Below are 27,388 nucleotides of genomic sequence, written 5' to 3' on the forward strand. Positions count from 1 at the left end.
AGAACCTCGTGCTTGGTTTAACACTCTGCTGTCACTATCTTGAAATTCCTGAAAATTTTGGAACAAAGGGCTCTGTATTTTTGCTTTGGGTTGGGCTCTATATTAGCCTGGCATAAGATATGAAAGCTCGAATATGGCTAACCCCAGTGGGACATTCTGCCACTTTCTTCATCTCCCTTTCCATCAACAGTGTCCTCAATACAAATAAGTGAATCTTTGCTGATCACAGGGATTATCAATGCATCTTCCTTCCTTGTGCTAAAATCCATCAGCTATTCCCTCCAACAGGTGACTCCTGATTGCCTGCGCTCCTCTTCCCTGGCTTGTTGCCATCTTTTCCACTCCCTGCCCCAAATGTTGCTATCTTACAGTAACTGCCAGCACAGGGTAGCAAAGACATCACAGAAGTGTATGGAAAGGGTGGTAGTGGTGAGTTAGCCACTAAATCATGTCCGACGAGTGCAACCCCATGGACTGTCACCAGCCAAGTATACTGGAGTGGGTTGCCATTCCCTTCTCCAGGGGATCTTCTTCACCCAGGGATCAAAGCTGCGTCTCCTCTTTACCGACTGAGCCACCAAGGAAGCCCCATATGGAAAGGGTACTCATGCTCAACTAAAGTGCCTGAGCACACTCAGGAAGTGCTCTGAGGGCAAGTTGGGGTTTGACAGCTTAATTGGAGGTTGACTCAGACCCCCAAATTCCCTATGTACTAGGTTGAAAGCTACATTGAGGCTTGGAGAAGACTAGGTCACAGCCGTGTTCCTTCAGTGAGGGAAACAGGTACGGTATCTCTGGAGCCTCCAGGAGGAGATCGCACGTGAAGATGGTAAGCAGGAGGCTGAATTAAATCAGATCTCCGCAGGTCCTGAATGATTGTGGACTCTCTCCTCTGGGACGAAGGGAAATCTAAGCAGTGACATGATCAGGGTTGTATTTTAGAAAGTTCACTGTTATAATGGTATTGAAGGTAATCTGGAGGGGGACAAGAAAAAAGACAGGAAGAAAGCGTTTAAGGCTCATATAGCCCTTCAAACATGGGGAAACAGGATTAATAATAATGAAAGGTAGTATTTAATGAACACTGACTCTGAGCCAGACCCTGAACCTGAGTTATGCCAACCCTATCAAAACCCCTTATGGTATGTGCTTTTTATTATCCCCATGCTATTGAAAGAACAGAGGAGGTAAAGGGACTCTAAGTAGCTTGTCTCTGGTTATACAGCCAGCGGGCAACAAGGGCGTTATTTATTTCACTCCAGATCTGGTGATTTTAAACGCCAATAAAAATCTTAACATGATACTTTTGTAACTAAAGAAAAAAAGTTCTACAAGAGGCACACAAAGTTTTAAATATTATATTAAAGACTGCTCTTTTAAAAACATCCAGAAGGGTAGCATTTTAGCAGCCTTGAGAACTCATTATAAAGCAACACCATTTAAAACCTTTTGTTCCTGGAACAAAAACAGAAACACAGATCAATAGAACAGATTGGAAGATCCAGAAATAGAAAAATTGTTTTTTAAAAATGTGACACATGATAACACAAGCTTCCCATAACAAAAAGTGCTAGAAAGAATTATTTAATAAATCAAATTGAAATACCTAGATAATAATTTGAGGAACTGATCAGGTTAGATACATACTTTATACTGTACACAAAAATAGCCTCTGCATGGATTAAGGAGTTAAATACAAATAAAAAAAAGTTGAATGACAGAAAAACCAGCAGGAGATGGAATAGAATATTTATCAGATTTGGGAAAGAACAGTAACTTCAGCTTTGAAGCAGTGGAATAAATCATGAAGGGAAGGACTGACAGATTTGAATACATAAAAAATTTAAAACTTCTGTACAATGAGAAAACAGCAAGACTTAAATAAAAAGGACATTATACTGAGGCATTATTTGCATTCCATCTGACAAAAAGGGCTTTTAAACTCAAACTCTATATGCCCTCATTCAAATTTATAAGGAAAACATCAGATCTCCAAATATAAATATGTAATATAAGGAAAAAATAATGGATACACAGAGAAGCACCATAGGTAAAGAAAAAATAGAAAATGGCTCAGTCCACCAACGATTAATACAATAAAAGGAAAACAAACTTAAGATGGGAGCTTTTACCTTCCTAAGTAACATTCCCTGCCAGCAGACAGCACGCAAGGTTGCTTCTCTCGGCTGGAAGGCTGAGCAACTGGGTGCTTACTGATGGCTGCGACCTTCTTAAAACTCAGCATCACAACACACAGCTGTGTCAGGCTCCAAACCACAGTGATTTCCACAATCAGCAATTACATACTGAGCCCTTTTATCTTTCGGAAATAATAAAAGCAAAAGTGGCCTGAGCCTGGAGATGGTCATTCGTTACCGCTCACAAGGGGGAAATGCTGTGAACCACCTGAACATCACAGTTTTGGGGAATGGTTTTATAAACTATGACACACGCTATTAAACAAGGGGAGACGCTCTAAGCTTTTCAGAATTTTAGTCCAAAAGGATGGAGAGAGACAGGTAGCTATCCTGAGAGGGGAACAGTATGAAGAGCAAATCATAAAATGATTGCCTTTAAGGTTATTAGAGCCTGGATGAGCTTATCATTGGAGGGGAGCAATATATTCGAGAAAAAAGAAGGAGCATGTGAGAAAGAGAGAAAGAAGAAAGGAGAGGAAGGATGGGAGCAGAGGAGAGGAGAGTGTGTGTTGAGAGTGCAGGGAGGGGCTGAAGTGCAGACAGCAGACGTCTGCCAAGGTAAGCACAGACGGGAAGACGCAGAGCTACCGGCACATGCTTGAAGCGAAGGCTCACGGGCCAACTTTATCGTTCGAGAATTCCTCACCTAGGTAAGCTGTTCTTGATTTGGGGACCCTGTGCCCTTGATATCAGCGGTGCTATAATTCTGTAACCTTTTATAACAGTCAGGTTTTAGTGTCACTTCCCAGCTAGGAGAAGGCAATGGCACCCCACACCAGTACTCTTGCCTGGAAAACCCCATGGACAGAGGAGCCTGGTGGGCTGCAGTCCATGGGGTCGTGAAGAGTCAGACATGACTGAGCGACTTCACTTTCACTTTTCATTTTCATGCATTGAAGAAGGAAATGGCAACACACTCCAGTGTTCTTGCCTGGAGGATCCCAGGGACGGGGGAGCCTGGGGGGCTGCCGTCTCTGGGGTCGCACAGAGTCGGACACGACTGAAGAGACTTAGCAGCAGGCCAGCTAGGAAAGGAAAAATGCACAGAAGTGCCACCAGGGGGCAAGTTTGGTACTGGCAAAGGGACTTCAAACAGAACATGCAAAAAATATATATATCTATTTTTCTTTCAGCATGGGGTCCATTCGTTGTTTTGCAACAATGCATCAAGTCCAGAGCAATTTCCTTAATGGGTGTGTAGTGGGTATGAATTTCGCTCAGGTGTACAAGAAATGTCACAGTGCTTTACATCCTTTAAATAAAATGAAATCCAACCTCAAGCCGTCATCCTGCTAGTTCAGGTTAAAAGTCAATTCAGTCATCAACATGGCTCCCGCAGCCTCACAGGGTCCAGCAGAGATTCTTGGGGGAGTCTCATTCAGGGCTAACATTTGGCCTTTGGTTCAGTATGTGAAAGGCTTATGGTTTGAACCAACATGATCCCTTGATAGGCTGTGACTTTTTAGGAATGGGCAGACAGCCACCTGAAACACACACACACACACACACACACACACACACACACCTCCTTAGAGCACTCAGGGGAGGGAAGCTGGGGATCAAGGCATCCTTCTTTGCAGAGCCCTTATCTCCAGCATGCCATGCCCCTCTCTGCTCCTCTTCACTGTGCCTGCCACTCTGCTTCCACACTCTTCACCTTCCTCTGGGGGTTTTGTCTCTGGCCAGCTGAGGCTTGCAGAAAATCTAGGAAGACAGACCTCTTCAAAACTACAGAAGCCTCAGGAGAAGCGTGGAGTCCAGAGGCCAGGTCTAGTCCGAAGGTTGAAAACACAACAGCAGCAAAGACAAAAGCGTGCTGCCACAACTGCCCACAAGACCACAGTTCTTAAACACCCCGCTCACAAGTCCGACAGCATGGGACAGTGAGTTTTCTTTTTCTGGCAGATGACACAGAACTCAGATATCCCTCAGAGCTGATGGCAGGCCGGGACTGCCCTGGGGGAACAAAGACAAGGGCAGAGCACATCCTCGTGTCAAGGAGCTTCTGGTGACACACACGCGGAAACGTGGGATCGGGTACTAGTGGATTTAGGGAAGAGTTGCAAGCTAAGTGAAGTGAAGTCGCTCAGTTGTGCCCGACTTTTCACTTTCTTTCACTTTGCAAGCTAAAAGCCTGAAGGCCAGATCCCGCTGGCCTTAACACATTTTCCGTTTGCCAACATTTACAACATTTAAAAGCAAAGGCCAGTTTACATAAGTTTCTATAAATCTAGAATCTCTTTAAAAAATAAGGAGGCCTGGAAAGCCAGGTCTGCGTGCCCACATGGCAGCCATCCCTAGGGACTGAGCGGAGGCTGCTCTGGGTGCCTGGAACCAGCGCTCCCTGCCATGTGGCCACAGCCCCGCCACTCCCTGCAGGGCCATGCCCCGTCTGCTTCCCTCCTGTGTGCTGCTGGCTCACCGCTACAGGTATTAGGTTTGCAACTCCTGACTGAGTGGACTAAATGAAATTATACTCAGGACACAGTGGTAAGCGCACCATGAAACTAACAGCTTCTTCAGTTCTTCAGGGCTCAGTGTGATGCATCTGGAGATTCAGAATTATTTCAGACAAGCCTAAAGATCTGAGCAGAGACTAAAGAAACTGCCATGTTTAAGTGATCGACTTGTTTCATCTGCAAATGTTACAGACCAGGCCAGTCATCCTCCCACCATCACACAGAGTATATGTATGACTGTGTGCTTAAGACCAAACCCGAGGCACGAACAGGGATTCGGGAAATGTGGCCGCGGCTGTGTGCTCTGGTCTCATTTCTCGTTACTGCTATCCTGAGTACCCCATGGATCAGCCAGTCACAAGTGGACAAGTGTGTGCTGGAGTGAGTGAGCTGCCAGAGGCCACGCCCACGGACATTCTTCTCTCAGACACAGTCCTGTCCTGACCTCGGGCCCATGGACTCAGCCCCAGCCTTTAGAGACACCGGCTTCATTTTTCTGAACTTAAATTTTCAAAAGATAATTAAAAACTCAGAACTTCTTGCATAGTCAGTTAGAAAAGTCTAACAAAAACATAAGAAACTGTTAAACGTGGGGAGAAAAATAAAGGAAAGAAAAAAATAATTTTTTTTATTGAGAATATCTAGACTTGTTTGGCTTTCTTGGGGGAGGGGTGTGGTTCAAGTAACAATCTGGGGAAACTCTTCCCTATATGTCTGAAAATAATGCTTAAAGACCAGAAAGCAATGTATGAAATAAATTAACAACACCATTTTGACAAATGTATTTTACATGTTGTAAAGTGCTGCTGAATACAAAGGACAACTCATGTGAACCTCCCCTTTATACACACATCCCCAACATGCAGCTGTGTGAACCTTTAACTGCTTGAAACTGTATTGACCTGACAAAGGAGAGCTACTTAGAAAGACCATAAGGAGACAACAGGGAAGAGAGATAGGCATCAAAGCTGCACGACAAAGCACCCACCTCCTCCAGCAGAAGCGGCAGCCAGCCTCCTGGGCTGACTCTGAAGAGGCTGCATGCAAGGGACTAAGAGGCTCCTTGACCCCTGATGACCCAGAAGAAACTGCTTATAACTAACAGAGTATCTGACAGATTGTACAAAATAACATCTTTCCCTGAGAGAATACCTAAGAGAAGAGCATTTTATCCCTGGTCTTCATAGTTTGGGGAAAGAGGATATAGTATCTGTCCCTGATGGCTCAGCATGTAAACCCACCTACCAATGCAGGAGGCACGGGAGACGTAAATTCAATCCCTGGATCAGGAAAATCCCCTGGAGGAGGAAATGGCATCCTGCTCCAGTGTTCTTGCCTGGAAAATTCCATGGACAGAGGAGCCTGGTGGTCTATAGTCCAAAGGGTCCCAAATACTCAGACATGACTGAATAACTAAGCAGGCATGCAGGCAAGCATAATAGAGTATTATCATCAGAAGGACACCATCTCAAGTTACACTTAGAAATATTTTGGGCTTCCCTCATGGCTCAGTTGGTAAAGAATCCACCTGCAATGCAGGAAACCCTGGTTCAATTCCTGGGTTGGAAAGATCTGCTGGAGAAGGGATAGGCTGCCCACTCCAGTATTCTTGGGCTTCCCTGGAGGCTTAGCTGGTAAAGAATCCACCTGCAATTCGGGAGACCTGGGTTCGATCCCTGGATTAGGAAGATCCCCTGGAGAAGGGAAAGGCTACCCACTCCAGTATTCTGGCCTGGAGAATTCCATGGACTGTATAGTCCATGGGATTGCAAAGAGTCGGACATGACTTTCACTTTCTTTTCAAGACACTTCTATATTAGCTGCTGCTGCTAAGTCGCTTCAGTCGTGTCCAACTCTGTGTGACCCCATAGACGGCAGCCCACCAGGCTCCTCTGTCTCTGAGATTCTCTAGGCAAGAATACTGGAGTGGGTTGCCATTTCCTTCTCCCTTCTATATTAGAATTTTCTTAAATATGATTTTTAAAGTTTGGCTTTAAAATGAAGGATATCCACTAGTAAACAGGATTTTTGAAAATATTGTAATTTCTATATCACAGGGTTCTCATGTTTGAAAAAAAACAAACACTGTCATGCTTTTAAAGAAACAGGGGTTTTTAGTTCACAGTCAAAAAATGAGTGATTGATAAGCCAATGTCACAGATGATGAAGAAAAGAAAATCAAAATCAAGTCCTCAAAATACACAGAAGACTTCAAAATGTGTCCGGACTCATATGCACTCATGTGAATGTACATACACAGAGGAAACAAGTGAAGCACAGCCAGTATACCGAGGCCCTCCCTGCCACAGACCGGGGACTGGGTGTCCTTCGAAGCACACGACTCTCCCCAGTGTTCGTTGTCTCAAATGCTATTCATCGGAAACCCACCAGGGAGAACAGGAGATTCCCTCCAAACCCAGAGTGCCGTATCAAGTTACACCACCAAATAAGCAATAAAACAACAAAGCCATCAAGCAGGTTCTAAACGATTTAGTCCTCAACCAGAAATCAATTTGCCAACATCTGCTGGATCATTGAAAAAGCAAGAGAGTTCCAGAAAAACATCTACTTCTGCTTTATTGACTATGCCAAAGCCTTTGACTGTGTGGATCACAATAAATTGTGGAAAATTCTGAAAGAGATGGGAATACCAGACCACCTGACCTGCCTCTTGAAAAATCTGTATGCAGGTCAGGAAGCAACAGTTAGAACTCAACATGGAACAACAGACTGGTTCCAAATAGGAAAAGGAGTATGTCAAGGCTGTATATTGTCACCCTGCTTATTTAACTTATATGCAGAGTACATCATGAGAAACGCTGGGCTGGATGAAGCACAAGCTGGAATCAAGATTGCCAGGAAAAATATCAATAACCTCAGATATGCAGATGACACCACCCCTATGGCAGAAAGTGAAGAGGAACTAAAAAGTCTCTTGATGAAAGTGAAAGAGGAGAGTGGAAAAAGTTGGCTTAAAGCTCAACATTCAGAAAACTAAGATCATGGCATCTGGTCCCATCACTTCATGGCAAATAGATGGGGAAACAGTGGAAACAGTGGCTGACTTTATTTTTCTGGGCTCCAAAATCACTGCAGATGGTGATTGCAGCCATGAAATGAAAAGATGCTTACTCCTTGGAAGGAAAGTTATGACCAACCTAGATAGCATATTCAAAAGCAGAGACATTACTTTGTCAACAAAGGTCTGTCTAGTCAAGGCTATGGTTTTTCTAGTAGTCATGTATGGATGTGAGAGTTGGACTACAAAGAAAGCTGAGTGCCGAAGAATTGATGCTTTTAAACTGTGGTGTTGGAGAAGACTCTTGAGAGTCCCTTGGACTGCAAGGAGATCCAACCAGTCCATTATGAAGGAGATCAGCCCTGGGTGTTCATTGGAAGGACTGATGTTGAAGGTGAAACTCAATACTTTGGCCACCTGATGCGAAGAGCTGACTCAGTTGAAAAGATCCTGATGCTGGGAAAGATTGAGGGCAGGAGAAGGGGACGACAGAGGATGAGATAGTTGGATGGCATCACCGACTCAATGAACATGAGTTTGAGTGAACTCCGGGGGTTGGTGATGGACAGGAAGGCCTGGTGAGCTGCGGTTCATGGTGTCGCAAAGAGTCCGACACAACTGAGCAACTGAACTGACTGACTGTTGAGGAGAAAGGAGCCTGTTATAAATGTCCAACATTAGTCACAAATCTGCAGGTCTGTGAGTGAAAAAAAATGTTGAAATGACCATGCCTGATTACAAAAAACACTTTATTAATTACTTTTAAGAATGTAAATTATGTTGGTGGAATGCAGAGCTGTTGAAGAAACGGTGACAGAAGAGGAAATCTGCATCAGAGCACTGAGTAATGATGAAATAAAACAAACTGACAAAGTTTCAATTACATTCCCTGGGTCTTATGGTTTCAGCTTCATCTCTGTTCCCTCTCCCCAGCTCCCCTTCCCCTCCTACCCAGTCACTGAGTGAGAAGAAAGCAAGTTGCCTTAGGGAGTGACGTGTTCTTGCCCACAGAGCAGGCAGCCTTTAGAAGCCCTGGGAGCCCTGCTAAAGCTCTCACTCTGGACCCAGGGGCACTGTCTCTGAACCTGAAATCAGTGCAGATAATGTGTGTTTCAGCAAGGAGATGAGAGGAAAAAAAGAGAAGTGGGAAGGGAACTCAAATGTTTGCAAACGAATTGATTGACTATGGGATAGTCATGGTCTCCAAACAAGACAATCCCTTTGGTATAAGAAGACAAGATTAGAGCATCTCTGAGTAATTAAACATTTTAAATCCATTCCTAAAAACACTTGTTTGTTCTCTGACAATTGTGAAAGTCGCTCAGTTGTGTCCGACTCTTTGCGGCCCCACAGACTATACAGTCCATGGAATTCTCTAGGCCAGAATACTGGAGTGGGTAGCCTTTCCCTTCTCCAGGGGATCTTCCCAACCCAGGGATCGAACCCTGGTCTCCCACATTGCAGGTGGATTCTTTACCAGCTAAGCCACAAGGGAAGTCCAATACTTATTTTGTGTATTGGTTAAATGTACATACTATTTTTTAAATGAATACATGTAGGGGACTTTCCTGGTGGCCCGCCTTGCAATGCAGGGGATGTGGGTTTGATCCCTGGTCAGGAACTAAGATACCACATGCCGCAGACCAATTAAGCCTACATTCCACTACTAGAGAGTCCACGTGCCAGAAGATTGTGAGTGCCGCAATGAAGACCTCATGTGGACAAATAAATAAAAGGAAATTTAAAAAATTAATACATGTAGATAATTTAAAAACAACTAATACATATTGGGGTAAATAATTAAAAAGTTTTTTCCCGTTACAAGATTATGGCCAAAACTTGGATAGCCTTTGTCTGGATAAACACTCAAGAAACTCTATGCCTTCAGTGGGTCTATACTTTGGTTTACTATTATTGTTGCTGTCATTACTATTACTTTCACAAAAGCAATATATACTGATTATAGAAATTAAGATATTACAGAGGAATAGAAAAGAAAGAGGAAGATCAGCTGTAACTATGTCTAAAATAGTTTGGTGTGTATTGTCGGTCACTTTCCTAACCACATAAACAATATTTCATGTGTACACGAGTATCTATGTACATACAAACTATGGGTTTTCCAGGTGGCACTAGTGGTAAAGAATCCACCTGCCAAAGCAGGAGACGCAAGTTTGATTCCTGGGTCAGGAAGATCCCCTGGAGGAAGAAATGCCAACCCATTCAAGTATTCTCTCCTGGACAACATGGATTGAGGAGGCTGGCGGGCTACAATCCATAGGGGTTGCAAAGAGCCAGACACGACTGAGTGATTGAGCACACACACACAAACAGTAATTTTTCAAAATTTGCATCATGCTGCTGTTCTGCTGCTGCTAAGTTGCTTCAGTCGTGTCTGACTCTGTGCGACCCCATAGACGGCAGCCCACCAGGCTCTGCTGTCCCTGGGATTCTCCAGGCAAGAATACTGGAGTGGGTTGCCATTTCCTTCTCCAACGCATGAAAGTGAAAAGTGAAAGCGAAGTTGCTCAGTCATGTCTGACTCTTAGCGACCCCATGGACTGCAGCCTACCAGGCTCCTCCATCCATGGGGTTTTCCAGGCAAGAGTACTGGAGTGGGGTGCCATTGCCTTCTCCCGCATCATACTATAGTGACTGTTCTATAACTTATCTTTCCAGTTAATAACAAATTATGAATATGTTATTCTGGAACAAAATTTTAATTGTCTATACACTACAAATTTTCATATAAATTGTATTCTATATTTGAACTAATTCCCTATAGCTGAATATTGAAGTTTTTAAAAATGTCTTGCTATTTTAATGCCTAAGGATCAGACATGGAGGCCTTTGGATGCCAAGCAGAATGAACTAGATTGTATCCTGTGGATCAGTCATTCTCAGGGGAATGGTACTACACCTCCAGGGAATATTCTGGGAATTCAGGCAGATGCTTTTGGTTTTCTTGATTTTTGGGGGTTGCTACTGGTGTTCAGTCACTTGGGCACCCAGATGCCAGCTGCCCTGCCATGTGCAGAGTGGTCCTGAGCCAGACAGAGCTGCCCCACATCCTGCAGGACTTTCAAATGTCCTGCTGGAAATGCAGGAGCCCAAGATTATGGTTACCAGAACCCTGTTTCACAAGCAAATGCAAACTATTCTATGCCCGTTTTAAAAAAACACCAAGTTTTCTACTATCATGTAAATCAAGGGAAAACGTTTTCTTCAATGCTTTACCAAGAATTGTGTGTCTTGTTTTGAAAATTATGGGGCCTTCCTGGTGGCCCGGTGGTTGAGACTGTAGTTCCAGTGTCGCGGGCATGGTTCAATCCCTGATCAGGAAACTAAGATCCCACATGCCGCACAGCACAGCCAAAAATAAAAATTAAAAAAAGAAAAAAGAAAATTATGTCTCCAATATCATCACCCCATTCCTATTATTTGCATCAGCAATAACTTTTAAGAGTCATATTCATAGTGATTCTAAGAGGATATGTAAGGATCTTATCACTGCCTCACGTCTTCTAATATTGTTGTGCCAAATGTTTATGTAATAAAATACATATCTTTAAAGATTATTATTCCTTCATATGACCAGTAACACCTTCTGCTACCTTTTACAAAATTCCGTGTAGGTAGGCCTTATTTTCTATTGGTTTCATCTTCAGAGAATAAAGAGAACATCAACAGAATTTATTATAAACAGTGGTTGGTGGTCAATCGGGTGGAAAGCTCTGACTAGAAGAACAAGGAAAGCATTCAGAGGCCTTCAGGAGGAAAATAAGGAGATAAAACAGGGCAGCAGGTATGACTGTGTGGAGAGAAGAAAAAATAAACAGGAGACAGACACCAGAAAAGATGCAAGAACAATCTGCTTGGGGAACTAATGAAGACCTAGAAGGCCGCAATGCCTGAAAAAACAAAGCAAAAAGAAGAGCTCTAATGGAGGACAACTTCAAAAGGAGTCTGAACTCAGCGGATGCGCAGGGTCAGAGAGGGGCTGTCACAGCAGCAGGAGAGTGCGTTCTCAACAACCGTCTCACACGTGCACGTGAGCGCACACACACACACACGCTTACACACTGACACACTCACACTCCAGATTCATTACCAAATAAGCTTCCTCCCCTCCTCCTGCCACAGGGAAGACTTCTCACACCATTGATGCTGAACTCTGACAGCTCCGTCTGACACGAGTCTGATGCGGGCGGGCAAAGCCTTATTTGGTTTATTTATTTGTTTGTGATTCTCCAACCAAGATAAACCCCGAAACAAATTTCAAGTGTGCTTTAAGTACACTCCAGGTTATAAATCACACGCTTGCATTCTCATACTACAGTAAGCACGAAATCGCATAGATCATCAATAGATATATATGCCTCCCTGCCTTGCCGAATTCACTCACACACATCCACGACAAGAGAGAGGCTAAAAGGAAACTTAGACGAGCACCCATGATGATTCATCTGCAACATACGTGTTTATGAATCAGAAGAAACCAGAACAATTAGAATCGGATGATACTAGACTGGGCAAGGGCCCCAAGGTTCTAACCGGCAGAAAAGCCTTTCCAAAACGAAAGGATGGCGATTCATGGATGTTAACCACGAGAGCACAAATGCTGGCAAAAACTGCAGGGAGAAGAGACGACCCGATTCATATTCAATTTCCAATTAAGATTAAAACTGTATTATGTGCTGATTTATCGGATTTTAGCTTATATACCCACCTTGATTTCAAATTTTCTGAGATTAGGTCATGTAAATATTTCTGTAAACAAAGGAAGAGTGAGGCCATGGTGTCCCCAAACATGAAAGGGACTATTTAGTTGTCCTGATCCGTGTCCGTGCAGTGGTCCATAAAAGATGAACATCACCTTCTCGTGTGCTTATCTTAACAATCAGAAAGAGAGAAGAATGGCCACCATATTTTTCTCAGCTGTTAGCAAGTATCCCCCACATCACCAAACAATGCCTGATGCATTCCATCAAAGCAAACATCACGATTAAATTCTCACACCTTTAAGCTCTTGTTTCTTTTTGAGTCACTTACCGTCTGAAATGTAGTCTTTAGTACTTTCTCATTTGCACCGTGTGATGTATGAAAGGCAAGCCAGATCCTGCCTGAAGTGGCCCATGGAAGGCTTGTCTAGGCAAAGGCACAGGTAACTCTGTCCATCTCTCCCTATCTCTGCTACCTGATCGCAGGTTCAAGGAGAGGTAGAGTATTTATATATTGGGTATTTACTGTGCTACCTTGCAGGAGACGAAATGAGCCACGAATAAACAGAAAGTGACCAGAGGCAGAAGAAGATGCGGCAGGTAAGGATCCAGGTGGCCATGGCTTAAAGGTCATGATCGTCCCACCCCCACCTGACTAGGCACAAATCCCAAGCACCTCGCTGTGGGAGGTGGGCCTCCATCTGCGCATGCCACTCACCCGCTGCTCTCATCCTGCCCTCCGCCTGCCCCTCACCCCACTCTGTTGGTTTTCCACAACGCCCTCCTCTCTCGAGCCTCTGGGCCATCATGCTGTGATTCTTCCTGGAACCCACCTGACCGGCAGCTACTTACTATTCAAGATTCGGATCTTCTGTCACACACACTAGGGTGATATCCTTTCTCTCTGCCTTTATAGGGTTTCTCTCCATCTAGGCACCTATGAGTTCCCTTGTGACGATGTCTTTACTCGTCTGTCTCCTAGAATACGAGATTCCCAGGACGGGGACCAAGTCCCTTACGTGTGTATCTCCTGGGCCAGGCATAGTGAGCACCTGATTGGAAAGTTTTCCCTTTTCTTCTAGAGGGCAAGGAGAAGGGGTACCATCTATCGAAGGTATTAAAACTATCATTGATTTCCCCACTGAGGGCAGAGAGGGGTTTGCAAATAGGAGCTGTTACAGTCAGGCACATATAGCTAGCTCACTGTGCTGGAGAGGGAGCAGGCAGGGGATACAGGGATACAGGGCTCCTGACGTGACGGGACCCAAGAACTTGCCCTTTACATGACGGGCACAGAGTGCTCAGGGGATGCTCATTCAATTCAATCTGCACTCCATCCATGCAGCGGGAAGGTGGGGTCATGGGAGGTCGACTTGGGAGACTTCAGAATTCTTGGAAACGTGGGTCAGGAGGAGGATGCTCCTTGGCGGGGCCATGCTGGGGAGGTGCAGGAGGGACACAAGAAGCCCCCAGCGCCCGAGGCCTCTCCTCACTCTGGACGGCCAGCCCTCCCCAGCTGTGTGTGAAGGCTCCCTGCAGCATATTCAGTTCAGTGGTGAGCTGACGTTCATTGCCAGCATCTCTTTCTTTTTTATCACGTTAGTCCCTTGGGCAAAAGATGCAGGGTCTTTGTTGACAGAAAGAACAGAAAGTCTCACATTCATGAAGGGGAGCAGATTTAGACTTTAAGGTTGCCTTCTAGGGAGGTGATGCGCAGTCACAGACAAATACCAGTGGGGATGAAGAAAGAAGCCACGCGTCTTACGACATCAGCCACTGCCAGATCACATGCTTGGAAACGCACTGAGAATTAGAACTTTGCATACGTTCTACAACCATTTTGCAAACAGCACAATTATTTTGAATTTGTGTGTGTGTGTCAAGTGTGTTGGCTGGTCAAACGTAAATAATGCTTACAACTGTTGGCATGTGCTTAGCTTTTAATGCACTAAGAACCACCTCTCTAGAACTTCAAGAAGATCTTGCCAGTCTGGAATTATTTACAGGCTCAACAGACAACAGGCATTGGATCTACTTCTTCGGAAGGAAAGATGTGATGTGCTTATTACTCACCAAATGAAGTTTTGCCCAGAACTCAGGTCCTTCCTCCATCTGTCTGAGGCTCGGTGGAATGTACCAAAAGCAAATATTGGCATATTCAGGCTGAAGAGGAAGAAAGTTTGAAAGCTGTTAATTAATCTTAGAATGCAGTTCAACTCTCAGCTAGTTTCACTGAGTCATCATATGTGTCTTACATTGGTAACACCAGAATCTGACAGATTAGACATCCATCCTGCCTTACTTTCAGTACAGCTTATTGGGAAATTTTCTTCTCCGTTAGTGTACCCAGAGAGTGCTATTTCCTCTGGATTCGGGATGAGCACAAGATCAAGAATAAACACAATTAAGTTGGAAGTTGATCCAATGCAGATCTAACTAAGCATTAGTTATAGTGCCTGACACGCAAACACCCAGAGGTGCCCTCGTTTGTCCCTCTGGTGTGGTCACTGACCTGGAGCCAGACATCCTGGAATGCGAAGTCAAGTGGGCCTTAGGAAGCATCACTAAGAACAAAGCTAGTGGAGGTGATGGAATTCCAGTGGAGCTATTCCAAATCCTAAAAGATGATGTTGTGAAAGTGCTGCACTCAATATGCCAGCAAATTTGGAAAACTCAGCAGTGGCCACAGCACTGGAAAAGGTCAGTTTTCATTCCAATCCCAAAGAAAGGCAATGCCAAAGAATGCTCAAACTACCACACAATTGCACTCATTTCACATGCTAGTAAAGTAATGCTCAAAATTCTCCAAGCCAGGCTTCAGTAATACGTAAACCATGAACTTCCAGATGTTCAAGCTGGTTTTAGAAAAGGCAGAGGGACCAGAGATCAAATTGCCAACATCCACTGGATCATCAAAAAAGCAAGAGAGTTCCAGAAAAACATCTATTTCTGCTTTATTGACTATGCCAAAGCCTTTGAGTGTGTGGATCACAATAAACTGTGGAAAATTCTGAAAGAGATGGGAATACCAGACCACCTGACCTGCCTCCTGAGAAACCTGTATGCAGGTCAGGAAGCAACAGTTAGAACTCGACATAGAACAACAGACTGGTTCCAAATAAGAAAAGGAGTACATCAAGGCTGTATATTGACACCCTGTTTATTTAACTTATATGCAGAGTACATCATGAGAAACGCTGGGCTGGAAGAAGCACAAACTGGAATCAAGATTGCCGGGAGAAATATCAATCACCTCGGATATGCAGATGACACCACCCTTATGGCAGAAAGTGAAGAGGAACTAAAAACCTCTTGATGAAAGTAAAAGAGCAAAGTGAAAAAGTTGGCTTAAAGCTCAACATTCAGAAAACTAAGATCATGGCATCCGGTCCCATCACTTCATGGGAAATAGGTGGGGAAACAACGGAAACAGTTTCAGACTTTATTTTTTGGGGCTCCAAAATCACTGCAGATGGTGATTGTAGCCGTGAAATGAAAAGACACTACTCCTTGGAAGGAAAGTTATGACCAACCTAGACAGCATATTAAAAAGCAGAGACATTACTTTGTCAACAAAGGTCTGTCTAGTCAAGGCTATGGTTTTTCCAGTGGTCATGTATGGATGTGAGAGTTGAACTGTGAAGAAAGCTGAGCGCTGAAGAATTGATGCTTTTGTTTTTTTTTTTTTTTTTTAGAATTGATGCTTTTGAACTGTGGTGTTGGAGAAGACTCTTGAGAGTCCCTTGGACTGCAAGGAGATCCAACCAGTCCATCCTAAAGGAGATCAGTCCTGGGTGTTCATTGGAAGGACTGATGTTAAAGCTGAAACTCCAATCCTTTGGCCACCTGATGTGAAGAGCTGACTCATTGGAAAAGACCCTGAGGCTGGGAAAGATTGAGGGCAGGAGGAGAAGGGACCGACAGGGGATGAGATGGCTGGATGGCATCACTGACTCAATGGACATGAGTTTGGGTGAACTCCAGGAACTGGTGATGGACAGGGAGGCGTGCTGCGGTTCATGGGGTCACAGAGTCAGACACGACTGAGCGACTGAACTGAACTGAAAATTGATTATTATCTCCCACATCTCCTTCCAACAACTCCTTCTCTATTTAAGGTAGCCAAAGTTGTCTTCTATTTCCTGCTATACTTGACGAATGCAAAATCACCGATTACCTGTGAGTTGATAACATATGACATACTTGGGCTTTACTTAACCAGCCTTGCTGTGACCCTGATCAATACAGCATCAAAAGAAGGAAAAAAAAAAGAGCATCACCTTGACTCCTGACTCTCGGGTATCAGTATGGGGAGGGGTGTAAGTCCACTAGAGACCCTGCTCACAGTGCACACTTAGCCCCTGGGCTCAGCACCCCCAGAGTGCAATTCAGTCCAACACAGAAATGGCTGAAGAACTGGCATTTTCAGAAGCATTCCCTGGTGGTTCCGTGGAAAAGAATCCACTTTCCAGTGCAGGGAACATGGGTTCAATCCATGGTCGGAGAGATCCTACATGCCTTAGAGCAGCTAAGCCCGAGCGCTGCAACTACTGGGCCCACGCACCACAGCGAAATGAGCCCACGTGCCTCCACTGAGACCTGATGCAGCCAAAGAAATAAATTAGTTAGTAAGTTAACTTTTAAGGAGAAGCATTTCAGGTGACCTCAAGTGAGCTGCACATCATCTGTGTTTGAGAACTTCTGGTCTAAAGTGGCCCAGTTATTTTCCCCAGTAATCTGGTTTTCCATTAGAAATACTTTGGTTAAATGCGGAATAAGGTCTCACAATGGGCTTCAGGCAGCTGTTTTCACAGAGACATAAATGCAGGGCCTGCTAAGGGCAATCACAGACTTGTACTCAATGACCAGGTGATAACAGACATTACCTTGGGGCTGACAACTCAGACACCCCAAGCTGTGCTCAGAAAAGACCATGGGTCGTGCCCTCCCACCTGGCACCTTCCTCAGAATCGCATTCTTCGTGCAGATAGTTTCGGAAATGACTTCCATTTTCCCACCACAAACACAGTTTGTAGGTAATAACCAGTGTCAGCATAAAGTTTCAAAGTATTTCAGAGAGAGAGGAAACGGCTATCATCTCATCTCCTAAAATCAAAACTGGTACTATAGAGAGTTTGGATTTTAGTGGATTTTAAATTACAAGTGATAACCCAGAAACATTCCTAGCTCAACAAGATAAGCTCTTGATCTGATCATCCTTTCACCTTTGAAGTCAGTAACAGGTTTATTGAGTTTGACCAAAAAAAAGTCAAAAGATTTAAAAAAAAGAAAAAGAAAAGGAGCTACAAGTCTTCAAAACAGAGAGTAATTCAAAATGCAGTACTTTGTAATTCTAGTCAATTTCCACAAACATTTACCATGAGACTATAACAGTCTTTACAAATCTACACAATTTATACTTGGTTTTCTAATTTATGATTAATTTGGTTTTTCTAGACTAGAATGTCCTGGCCTTCAAATTGTTTAATCATCTAATGTGAACAAATCTGTTATTGAATAAATAAAGTCACTATGGTTGATTAGAAAGTAGAAAAAAATGGAGTTATTATCTGTCACTAGATTCTAGGAATTTGTGTCTTTATGTAAACGAAGGATTTTGTTCCAGATACCACTTATGTCAGTTATCAATTTATCGCCTCTCAGCTCCAAATCCACCCTCTCTGTATGTCCTGCCATAATGGAGGTGGACACTATAAATATTTCTCCTTGCCATCTGGTCCTATCAGAGACTTTATCAGCAGAGGGTGCTGGAGGGACACGGAGGAGGAGCGGCCTCCTCCTTGTCTCCTGGCTCATCTCACGGGGCTTCTTCAGTGGGTGGGGCTCTCGCCAGCAGTTTTGGTGACCAGCACCAAGTGGCCCCAACAGCGTCCCCCAGCACCGCACCCTGAGGTGGCTTCACCATGGCCTGGCCACGGGTGGGCATCCATAATGGTTTTCCCCTTGCCCACTCTCCTCCAGGGATCTCATCGGGAAGGCCGCCAGCTAGGTGAACTTGCCTTGGACAGCTTGAGTGAGTCCAAGATTCAGCAGTGCCCTGAAATCAGCGTCCTGCTCTCCAGCACTGCAGCTGGTGGATTCTTAGAGACCCAACCGCCCTGACACCTTGGGGGATGTGCCTGCCATCCTGTGAGTCACACACACTCTTTCCAACCAACTCTGGATCTCAGGTCTGGGCAGAGGCGGGCTCTTCTCTGATGCTCTGTCTCAGTTCTAGAAGTGATGGCTGTTCTCTACATCATCTGCTATTTCTATACTTTTAAAGCTCTTTTTCTCTCTTATGAGGCATCTCCCATGACTCCAATCCCCTGTTAATAATTCTTTTTTTATGGAACTCTTCACAAATCTACATATCATCCTTGTACTGGGACCATGCTAATCTTTTCTGTATCACTCCAGTTTTAATATATGTGCTGTTAAAGCAAGCATGATAATTCTTTTTTTTTTTTTAATTTATTTACTTAGCTACACTGGGTCTTAGTTATGGCATGTGGGTTCTGATGGAGTTCTAAGAGCAGGGATCTAACCCAGGCCCCCTGCATTGGGACTGCAGAGTTTCAGCCATTGGATCACCAGGGAAGTCCCAAGCACTATAATTCTTTACATTTCATGTTCCCACTTCAAATTATTGTGCAGTTTTTGTTTTCTTATTAGACACTAATATATCATTAAATTAGCCATTCTCTTTCATTTGCAGGGCAACATTATGAATCATTTGGCAGTAGCTTCTATCTGATTCCCTGGTGGCTTAGATGGTAAAGAATCTGCCTGGAATGCAGGAGACTTGGGCTCAATCCCTGGGTCAGGAAGATCCCCTGGAGAAGGGAATGGCAACCCACTCTAGTATTCTTGCCTGGAGAGTTCCATGGAAAGAGGAGCCTGGTGGATTACAAATCCATGGGGTCGTAGACACGACTGAGTGACTAACACATCATTAAATTCACCATTCTCTTTTATTTGCATGGCAATATTGTGAATCATTTTGCAATCGTTTCTATCTGCTATCACATCTGCTCAATATTTTATAATTTGGGACTTATGCCTTTTGAATCACGTTTTAAGCTTTCTTCCTTCAGTCAGTTTCAGTTTAGATATTTCAGAAGTGACAAATCTGGGATCTCTTTGCCCAGCTTCTTTGAGAATGGTGTGGCTTCAGTGCTATGACATTTGAAAACTGGTGAAGCCTTTTTGACATTTCATGTCACTGGAGGAAATTTGACGTGCCATTTGGTGGAATACCTTTATGATAAATCATTCCTCAAATTATTAAAATTTGAAAAAAAAACAAGTTAAAAAAAACCACAATAAACCTTGAATATTCACAAAGAGTGTTCATATTGAGTTTTCCTGTCTCTGCCTATGTAGCTTTTATTTTATATAGACTTTCTTCAAGTGCCTTCAAAGCACTAACCTGTATTTTCAGAATAGAATTATTCACATGCCACTTAATTGCATACATATATGAAAGCCTGACCTCTTAGGTGTCTTAGGACCACATTTAGCCCATATTGTCTAACACTGTAACACTGAGAAGGCATAAGAAGGAATCCAAGTGTCCAGACCAGGCAGGTGATAGAATGGCACAAAAAGTCTGTAGCAGTGAAAGTGTCGTCATCATTTTTTTAAATTCATTAAGACGTAAAGAGGAGAAGGCGGTGGCACCCACTCCAGTACTCTTGCCTGGAAAATCCCATGGACGGAGGAGCCTGGTAGGCTGCAGTCCATGGGGTCGCTAAGAGTCGGACACGACTGAGCGACTTCACTTTTGCTTTTCACTTTCATGCATTGGAGAAGGAAATGGCAACCCACTCCAGTGTTCTTGCCTGGAGAATCCCAGGGACGGGGGAGCCTGGTGGGCTGCCGTCTATGGGGTCGCACAGAGTCGGACACGACTGAAGCGACTTAGCAGCAGCAGCAAGACGTAAAGAAGTGTCACAAAAGAAAAGATGGCTTCATTCTACCCTGATTTTCTCAGAGAAAGAAAGGAGATATATTCCAAGAAATAAAGCCAGTGCTTTGATGTCAATTTCAGCAAGGATTATCGAGCAAATAATATGTGACTCTTGGGGAAAAAAGGTCAATGGTCACCAAGCTGTAGTGGCTCACATTCTCTAAAACTGAGTTTTGTCAAAAGAAACTCTTCTCCCTTTCTGCAATATCATTAGGTCACCACCACCACCACCACAATAAAAGCCAGCACTATGCTTTTTAGTAAGTATAACTGTAGAATCTAGCACATAGACCGAAATGATTTGTCATGCAAATATAGAATGGACAAGGGGGTCATGATGGATTTTATTTGACTTCAAGCTCACAAATTTTAAGTAACCAATTACACTACTGAAAAATTCCAAACACAGCACTTGGTAGCACAAAGAGCCTGGGTTTTGGAGTCACATGGATACTGTCTGAATCCCAGCTTCACCAGGTCTTTGCTTGGACAGGTACCTGTCCAAGCTCTCTAAGCTTCCGCTTCCTAATCTATAAGATGGAGATTGCTCTGTCTATCCTACGGAGTTGGCTTGATGAGTAAAGGGATTATTTCCAATATTTACCATCGCATATGGCACACAGAAGGCACTCTCCTATGTAGCAACTATTAGCTGGAACTATACTGGTAGGAAAATACGTCCTCTACAAGTGGATAAATAGCACCATTAAAATCTCTACTATGTGAGACACATCATTGTGGTAATTTCTGTCTATATATTAGAAGGGGACCATGAAAAAATCATAGCATGTCAGAAGGGCAACTTACATGTTCAATTTAATAAGAAACAGAATAGAATTCAAAATTTTTCTATATTCTAGATATAAAATGTGGGAAAAAGTGACTTAGTGTTTATCTCCAGGAACTCAGACAATAGTAATAAAGCTATTAAAGATACAGGTGGTCAAACTGCAATGGGATGAGTATTTTAAAAGAAGAACTTTCTCATAACCCACGAAACATTCCTGACAAAGCAAACAAGCTCACGTGTAGAAGCCAGTGTACCCAGGGTGATGATAAGTGCTTGGAATGAGCAGACGTCAGCGTGTGCTGAGGGAGGGCGATGCTGGAAACAGAGACAGGCGTCCCTCGTGAAGGGCTTCCTCGTCAGCCATGCTGGGCAGAGGGGCTTCATCCCAGAAGCAACCGGAGAGTTTCAGTCCAGGGCTCAGATTTCATTTTATTAGAGAGCCCTCGTGGTGGCTGCAGCATGGAGATGGGCTAAAAGGTCTGACTGGAAGCCGGGGATGAGTCGGGAGACAGTGCTGACCTGGGGGAGCCTGAGCTAAGTGGTGGCTGGAGGAGTGGGGAAGGGAAACAGTGAAGGCAGTCCCTAGACTTTTTAAAGATGGATTAGAGTTCTAATAAAAGAGAAACTGGCTCATAGCTCTACTGGCAAAGAATTCCAAAAATTCATCTGGAAAATGAATTTATCAAACTGTTGATAAAGAAAATGGCTACACCTCAGCTTTAGAAATGATGAATTTGAGGCTCCTGAGAGAGCCTAATTGAAAATTTCAAGACATACAAAGGACTAGAGTTCAGGAGACAAATCAAGGATGGAGACATAATTGAGATGATTGATGACAAAGCTCTAGATACGGATACAACATTTCAGGTAGAGTATGTAGACACAAGAAAGTACCAAGACAGAAGATTGCAGAACACTGAAGTGGTACCCAGACGGAGAAAACTGGGTTTTCTTATAGAGCCAGAAAAGAAAAAGTCATATGGAAAGGAGAAAAATAGGAGAGAAACCTAAAGAAGCCAAAACAGGAGCGAATTTCAAGAGGGATAAAGTGGATAATGGTGCAAAATGCTGCAGAAATCCAACAAGGAGATTAAAGAACATGCATTGGATTTAGCATTTATAAGATTGTTGTGATCTAATATAACTACATAAAAACTATGTTTAAAAAACTGTAAGTTGCAATATGCTTGATACATATTGAATCCTAAGAGTAGGATTCTATAAGCATTAGAATACAAGTAATTAGAGCTCCCTGGAAGAGGAATAAACTGAATTCTCTTACATAGGAAGTGTTCAGGCAGAAGCTGACTTCCTGTTACAAGAACTATCAAGAGAGGTTTCCTGCATGAGCAGGACTAGATGTCCTTGGAGATGCTTTGTAACTCGCAAAATCGATGAAACCTAAATAACTCTTTCTAAGGCAGAACTCAGGCAGAGAAAAACAAAACGTTGAATAATTAGGACTCTCCCAAGAGATCAAAATAAAATATGTGAATGATAGTATATACCTCTAGGAAACCATCTATTAGATCTTAGGTGCAACATAGAAAAACAGAATTTTCAGGGGCCTATGAATAATGCAGAATTCATTTGAAATGATAAGTTTCAATCATCTTCAAGAACATATACGTTATTTTTATTCTTTTTAGGAAAAGATATTCAAGTACTGGATATGCTGTTTGGTGGTGTTCATTTACAGTTTTTAATGTTCCACTTAACACTCTCACTGCCATCTGTGAAAAATATATAAGCCATGACAGACTTTGGTTTTTCGTAAATTGACAATCTTGCAGTTTTACAGACCTGGGTTCCCATCGAACCTGTGTTATCTCTTAAGTATGCATTCGACTTATATTTAATCGACCTAAGGAAGGCTTTTTTTTTTTTTTAACAAAAAGAGGCTAATCAACTTGACTCTTATATATGACAGTCAAGGTCTAAATTTACTTTATTTCTCTAAATGGATACAGAGAAAAGAGGTACATGCAGATCACATACAGAATCCCTTGTAAGTAGGAACTCTGGAGGACCACTGAAGAAACCATCTTTCCTGCTTTGGGGCCATCTGGCTCCCAGAGATAAAATAGCCAGGGCAGGAGGCTGCCTGATGATTACAATCCACCGTAACTTTCATTACAAGGATGTGAATGCTTGCATTTCCCTAAAGCTGATGGCAAGAGGTTCGTCCCTCAAATTTTAAGCCTTTAGGAAGAATATATAAACAACTTTTAAATCAGTTCATAATTTTCTTCATCACTTTTCCTCTCAGCTCTATCAAAAGTCCATGCAATTCCGAGGTGTACAGCACTTTTCGTAAGCCTTTTAGCTCCCACCACCAGAGAAATAAAGAAAGCACTTCAAACTTGAGAAAAGAAAGAAGTAATTCAATCTCAATAAAATGCAAGATGGTAACTCAAAGTCAAGAAAATAAAAAAGGTGGATCAGACTCAGACTCAAGCCAATCATGCATCTCTAGAAAATACAGACATTTTCTTCCTTAGATACAATGCCATCATCATGTCTAACAAAATTACTGATAATTCCTACCAGTTCATATGAGAAATTCCCCAACTGTTTCAAAATTTACTGTTTATAATTGACTCCTTTAAACTAGGATTCCAGTGTCTACCCGTTGCCTTTGGTTGTCCTGTCTCTTAGGTGTCTTTGACCCTGAAAATGATGATCATTACTCTCTCCTTTATTTTCCTTCATGCCACTGACCTGCTGAAACCAAGTCAGCTGTCCTGTGGAATGTTCCACATTCTAAATGTCTTCTGGCTTCTTTCTAGTGTTATTAGAAAGTCATTTAAATATGGATTCTTCTGCTATTTTTCGCAAGTCCCTTCCTATCTCTAGTTTTCAAGGGGTTTGAATTCTTAGAACCTTCTGACCTGACGTCCCCTTGGCAGACAGTGAGGAAATCCACGGCCAGGAGCCTCCACAGGAGTGTCTCCCAAAGCTGTCTGAGGGCCCTCCTCACACCCACTGGAGTTACTTGCACTGGTCTCCCAACTTGTCTCGCTTACCCTTTTCTTGTCCTCCCCTCTCCAGCACCCACCTCTTTTTCGTGACATCCAGCACCGTCTTTCAAATGGAAATCAGACTCCCTTCTGCTTAAAATTTCTTCAAGGATAATTACACTTCAAGGGGGTATTACGAAAGCCAGAGGCCTTTACCAGCACCTACATGGCGCCAGCAGACTCAGTCTCTGCCAACCTCTCCACACCAGCTCCTGCTATACCCTAGCCTTGCTTGATGCACCTTCCTTTGGCTCCTCAAGGGGGCAGAACTTTTTCAGTTTCATGCCTTGCGGTTGTCTGTGGATTCCACCTGTAACGCCTTTCCCTTGAACCTCTGCCTGGCAAGCTTCTCACCAACGCACAGCAGGTCTCAGCACCAAGAAAGCCCCCGGGGCCCTCCCTGCACCCAAACCAAACAGGCCCCCCCACCCCCGCCGCCATCTCGGCATGTTTGTTTATTTACCACTCTATTTATTCCCACATCTGGAACTGTCCAATTAGCTATTCATAATTATTTATTATCTCTCATGTATCTCTTTTATTGTTTCCTTAGTATCTGTTTTACTGTTTCCTTAAGACTTCCCCGACCCTGATGTTCCCCATGTAAACAATCTGCTTGCTTAATTGCCTGTTACTTTCCCTTTGAATGTAAGCACCATAAGAGCAGGGAGCTTCCCTGTCTTGCATCTCCACTGCACAGCAATTGCTCAATAAATCTTGCTGAATGAATAAATACCAAAATATAGCCAGATTGCTTATTCACAGGATAGATTCCTAGGCTACAGCCTCTAGGTGATTTTTACATTATCTTAAAAGTTGCTACAAAGTATATACTATAAGAAGGTCTAACTGAACCTCACATTTCATAGTTCTTAAAATCAGATTTCAATAATATTTTATCACTTTAGCCATACATTAATATTTTAGAAAAAAACAATATTCTCTTTGTAACCACTTTGTTTCTTATTTATAACAAACAATCCAACAACAAAATGATTTATTTCCCATTGTTCCAAAGCTAATAAGCTCTCATTATTCTATAAAAAGAGAAAACTGTCCGTACATTCACTTTAATTGATTTTTCACCTACAGGCCCCACTATAACACAGTTCAGTATTTTCACTACAATCATTATGCAACTTAATATATCAAGATAGAGGTCATAATTTATTCCATATTATCCTTGGTAATTATTATCGAGCACTTTAATTTTCAATACTCAAAGGCAAGTGTTCTCTGTGAGTCCAACAAAGGAAAAATACTCACTAATAGAATAAATTAACATAATGGACTCTATGAATTAAGCTAATGACTTGCTTTTAAATCTGCAACACAAAAACCAATGAAATATAACAGATTAGAAAATTACCACCTTCATCACTGGTGACTGACAAAATCACAAGTACAATTCTGTAATCACTTACTTCCATCAGTAACTTGAATCCTTCTCTTTTCTTGATTTCTTCTACTAGGTACCTAAAAAAAGTCACAATAATATTTATAAATTGCAATCTAAACATTCCCTGAAGCTGACTGACATACAATGAAACTATTGTATAATTTCCAATGTAGAGACAAGGCTTGGAAATAAGTAAGGGTCCATACACAGATACAGGATTGGATTTAGACAGATGCTGCTGCTGCTGCGAAGTCGCTTCAGTCGTGTCCGACTCTGTGTGACCCCATAGACGGCAGCCCACCAGGCTCCCCTGTCCCTGGGATTCTCAAGGCAAGAACACTGGAGTGGGTTGCCATTTCCTTCTCCAATGCATAAGAGTGAAAAGTGAAAGTGAAGTTGCTCAGTCGTGTCCGACTCTCAGCGACCCCATGGACTGTAGCCCACCAGGCTCCTCCATCCATGGGATTTTCCAGGCAAGAGTACTGGAGTGGGGTGCCATTGCCTTCTCTGATTTAGACAGATACATCTATCTAAATGTAGATAGCTTATTGTAATCCACTGGGCCTGAGGAAAAAGGTACATCTTTTTCATGAGATGATGTCTATCTCACCTGTTAGCATCAGACTTTGTGTGAAAGCCACTCAGAGTAGACTGGATACATATCTCTGACCATGTGGGATTTCACATTTATATTCTAGATGGGGATTTAGCATAGGTACTTAAATTCTCTAGCTGGCATAGTGGAAAGGGTTTTCAGTGTGTAGTTTTGCTTGTGTGTTCTTTTTTCAATCAAGGAAGTGTAACACCCTCTTTCCCAAGGCCAGGCCACAGGGAGCAAAGACTGATCACTGATATCATGCTAAAAGTAAGTGCATTGTAGACATTAATAGAATGCCTATGAAATTATCACAAATATCAAGGAAAAGAGAATTATCATGCCATAAGCAAAGGCTGCAGCTACATGAAGTATGCAATATTATGAAGAAAAGACTAAAATGACATTGAAAATGTAGAGTAAATTAACATTGACTCTGCCCTCCTGGGCTTTGTTATTGTCTGTATGAAAAGATAAATCTTTTGAACAACTAGTCTTGAAAGCTAGTGATTTGATCATGAGCTTTGAAAAGTTCAGAACATTTGACACAGAATTTCAAATTTGGAGGTCAAATGTAAGGAAACAATCAGAGGTGATGACAAAAATGTACTTGCCAAGGAATTTTTTATATATAATAGCCAAAAAGGAAGGAAGGATGGAAAGAAGGGATAGAGGGAGGAGTAGTTTTGAAAATCCTGTCCATATCATATGGAATTACGATACCATGACATGGAACTGCAATATCATGACATGGAACGTGATCATGTAACTGAATTACATACATTCAATTAACATTTAAAGACAACAAAGAAATGCTTCCCTTTGGACCTCGATTCCCTTACCTGTAAAACTGGAATAAACTATGCTGATTTTCCAATCGCAAATGGATGTTGTAAAAAAGTTAAATAAGTATTACTCAGCCATTATAAAGAATACATTTGAATCAGTTCTAATGAGGTGGATGAAACTGGAGCCTATTATACAGAGTGAAGTAAGCCAGAAAGAAAAACACCAATATAGTATACTAACGCATATATATGGAATTTAGAAAGATGGTAACAATAGCCCTGTATAATAGCACAGCAAAAGAGACATTGATGTATAGAACAGTCTTTTGGACTCTGTGGGAGAGGGAGAGGGTGGGATGATCTGGGAGAATGGCATTGAAACATGTATAATATCATATATGAAACGAGTTGCCAGTCCAGGTTCGAT

The 27,388-nt window shown here is 42.7% G+C and overlaps 1 protein-coding gene and 1 non-coding gene across 4 annotated transcripts in view; both read right to left on the reverse strand.

Annotated features, from left to right (window-relative positions):
• The window catches only part of GADL1 (glutamate decarboxylase like 1), a 194,450-nt gene that overhangs the window by 55,154 nt on the left and 111,908 nt on the right, over positions 1-27,388 (reverse strand). For all 3 annotated transcript variants that reach the window (XM_070359089.1, XM_070359088.1, XM_070359091.1), the window contains exons 13-14: positions 25,604-25,655; positions 14,471-14,560 (exon numbers count right to left, since the gene is read on the reverse strand). In XM_070359089.1, coding sequence (XP_070215190.1) covers positions 14,471-14,560; positions 25,604-25,655 — 142 coding nt within the window. The remainder of the gene's footprint in view (positions 1-14,470; positions 14,561-25,603; positions 25,656-27,388) is intronic.
• On the reverse strand, positions 18,741-18,843 carry LOC138984825 (U6 spliceosomal RNA). The gene has a single exon (XR_011462109.1). It is a non-coding gene; the product is annotated as a U6 spliceosomal RNA (small nuclear RNA).

The sequence above is a fragment of the Bos mutus genome, chromosome 22, assembly GCF_027580195.1.
Source record: "Bos mutus isolate GX-2022 chromosome 22, NWIPB_WYAK_1.1, whole genome shotgun sequence".
NCBI classification, from domain to species: Eukaryota; Metazoa; Chordata; class Mammalia; order Artiodactyla; family Bovidae; genus Bos; species Bos mutus.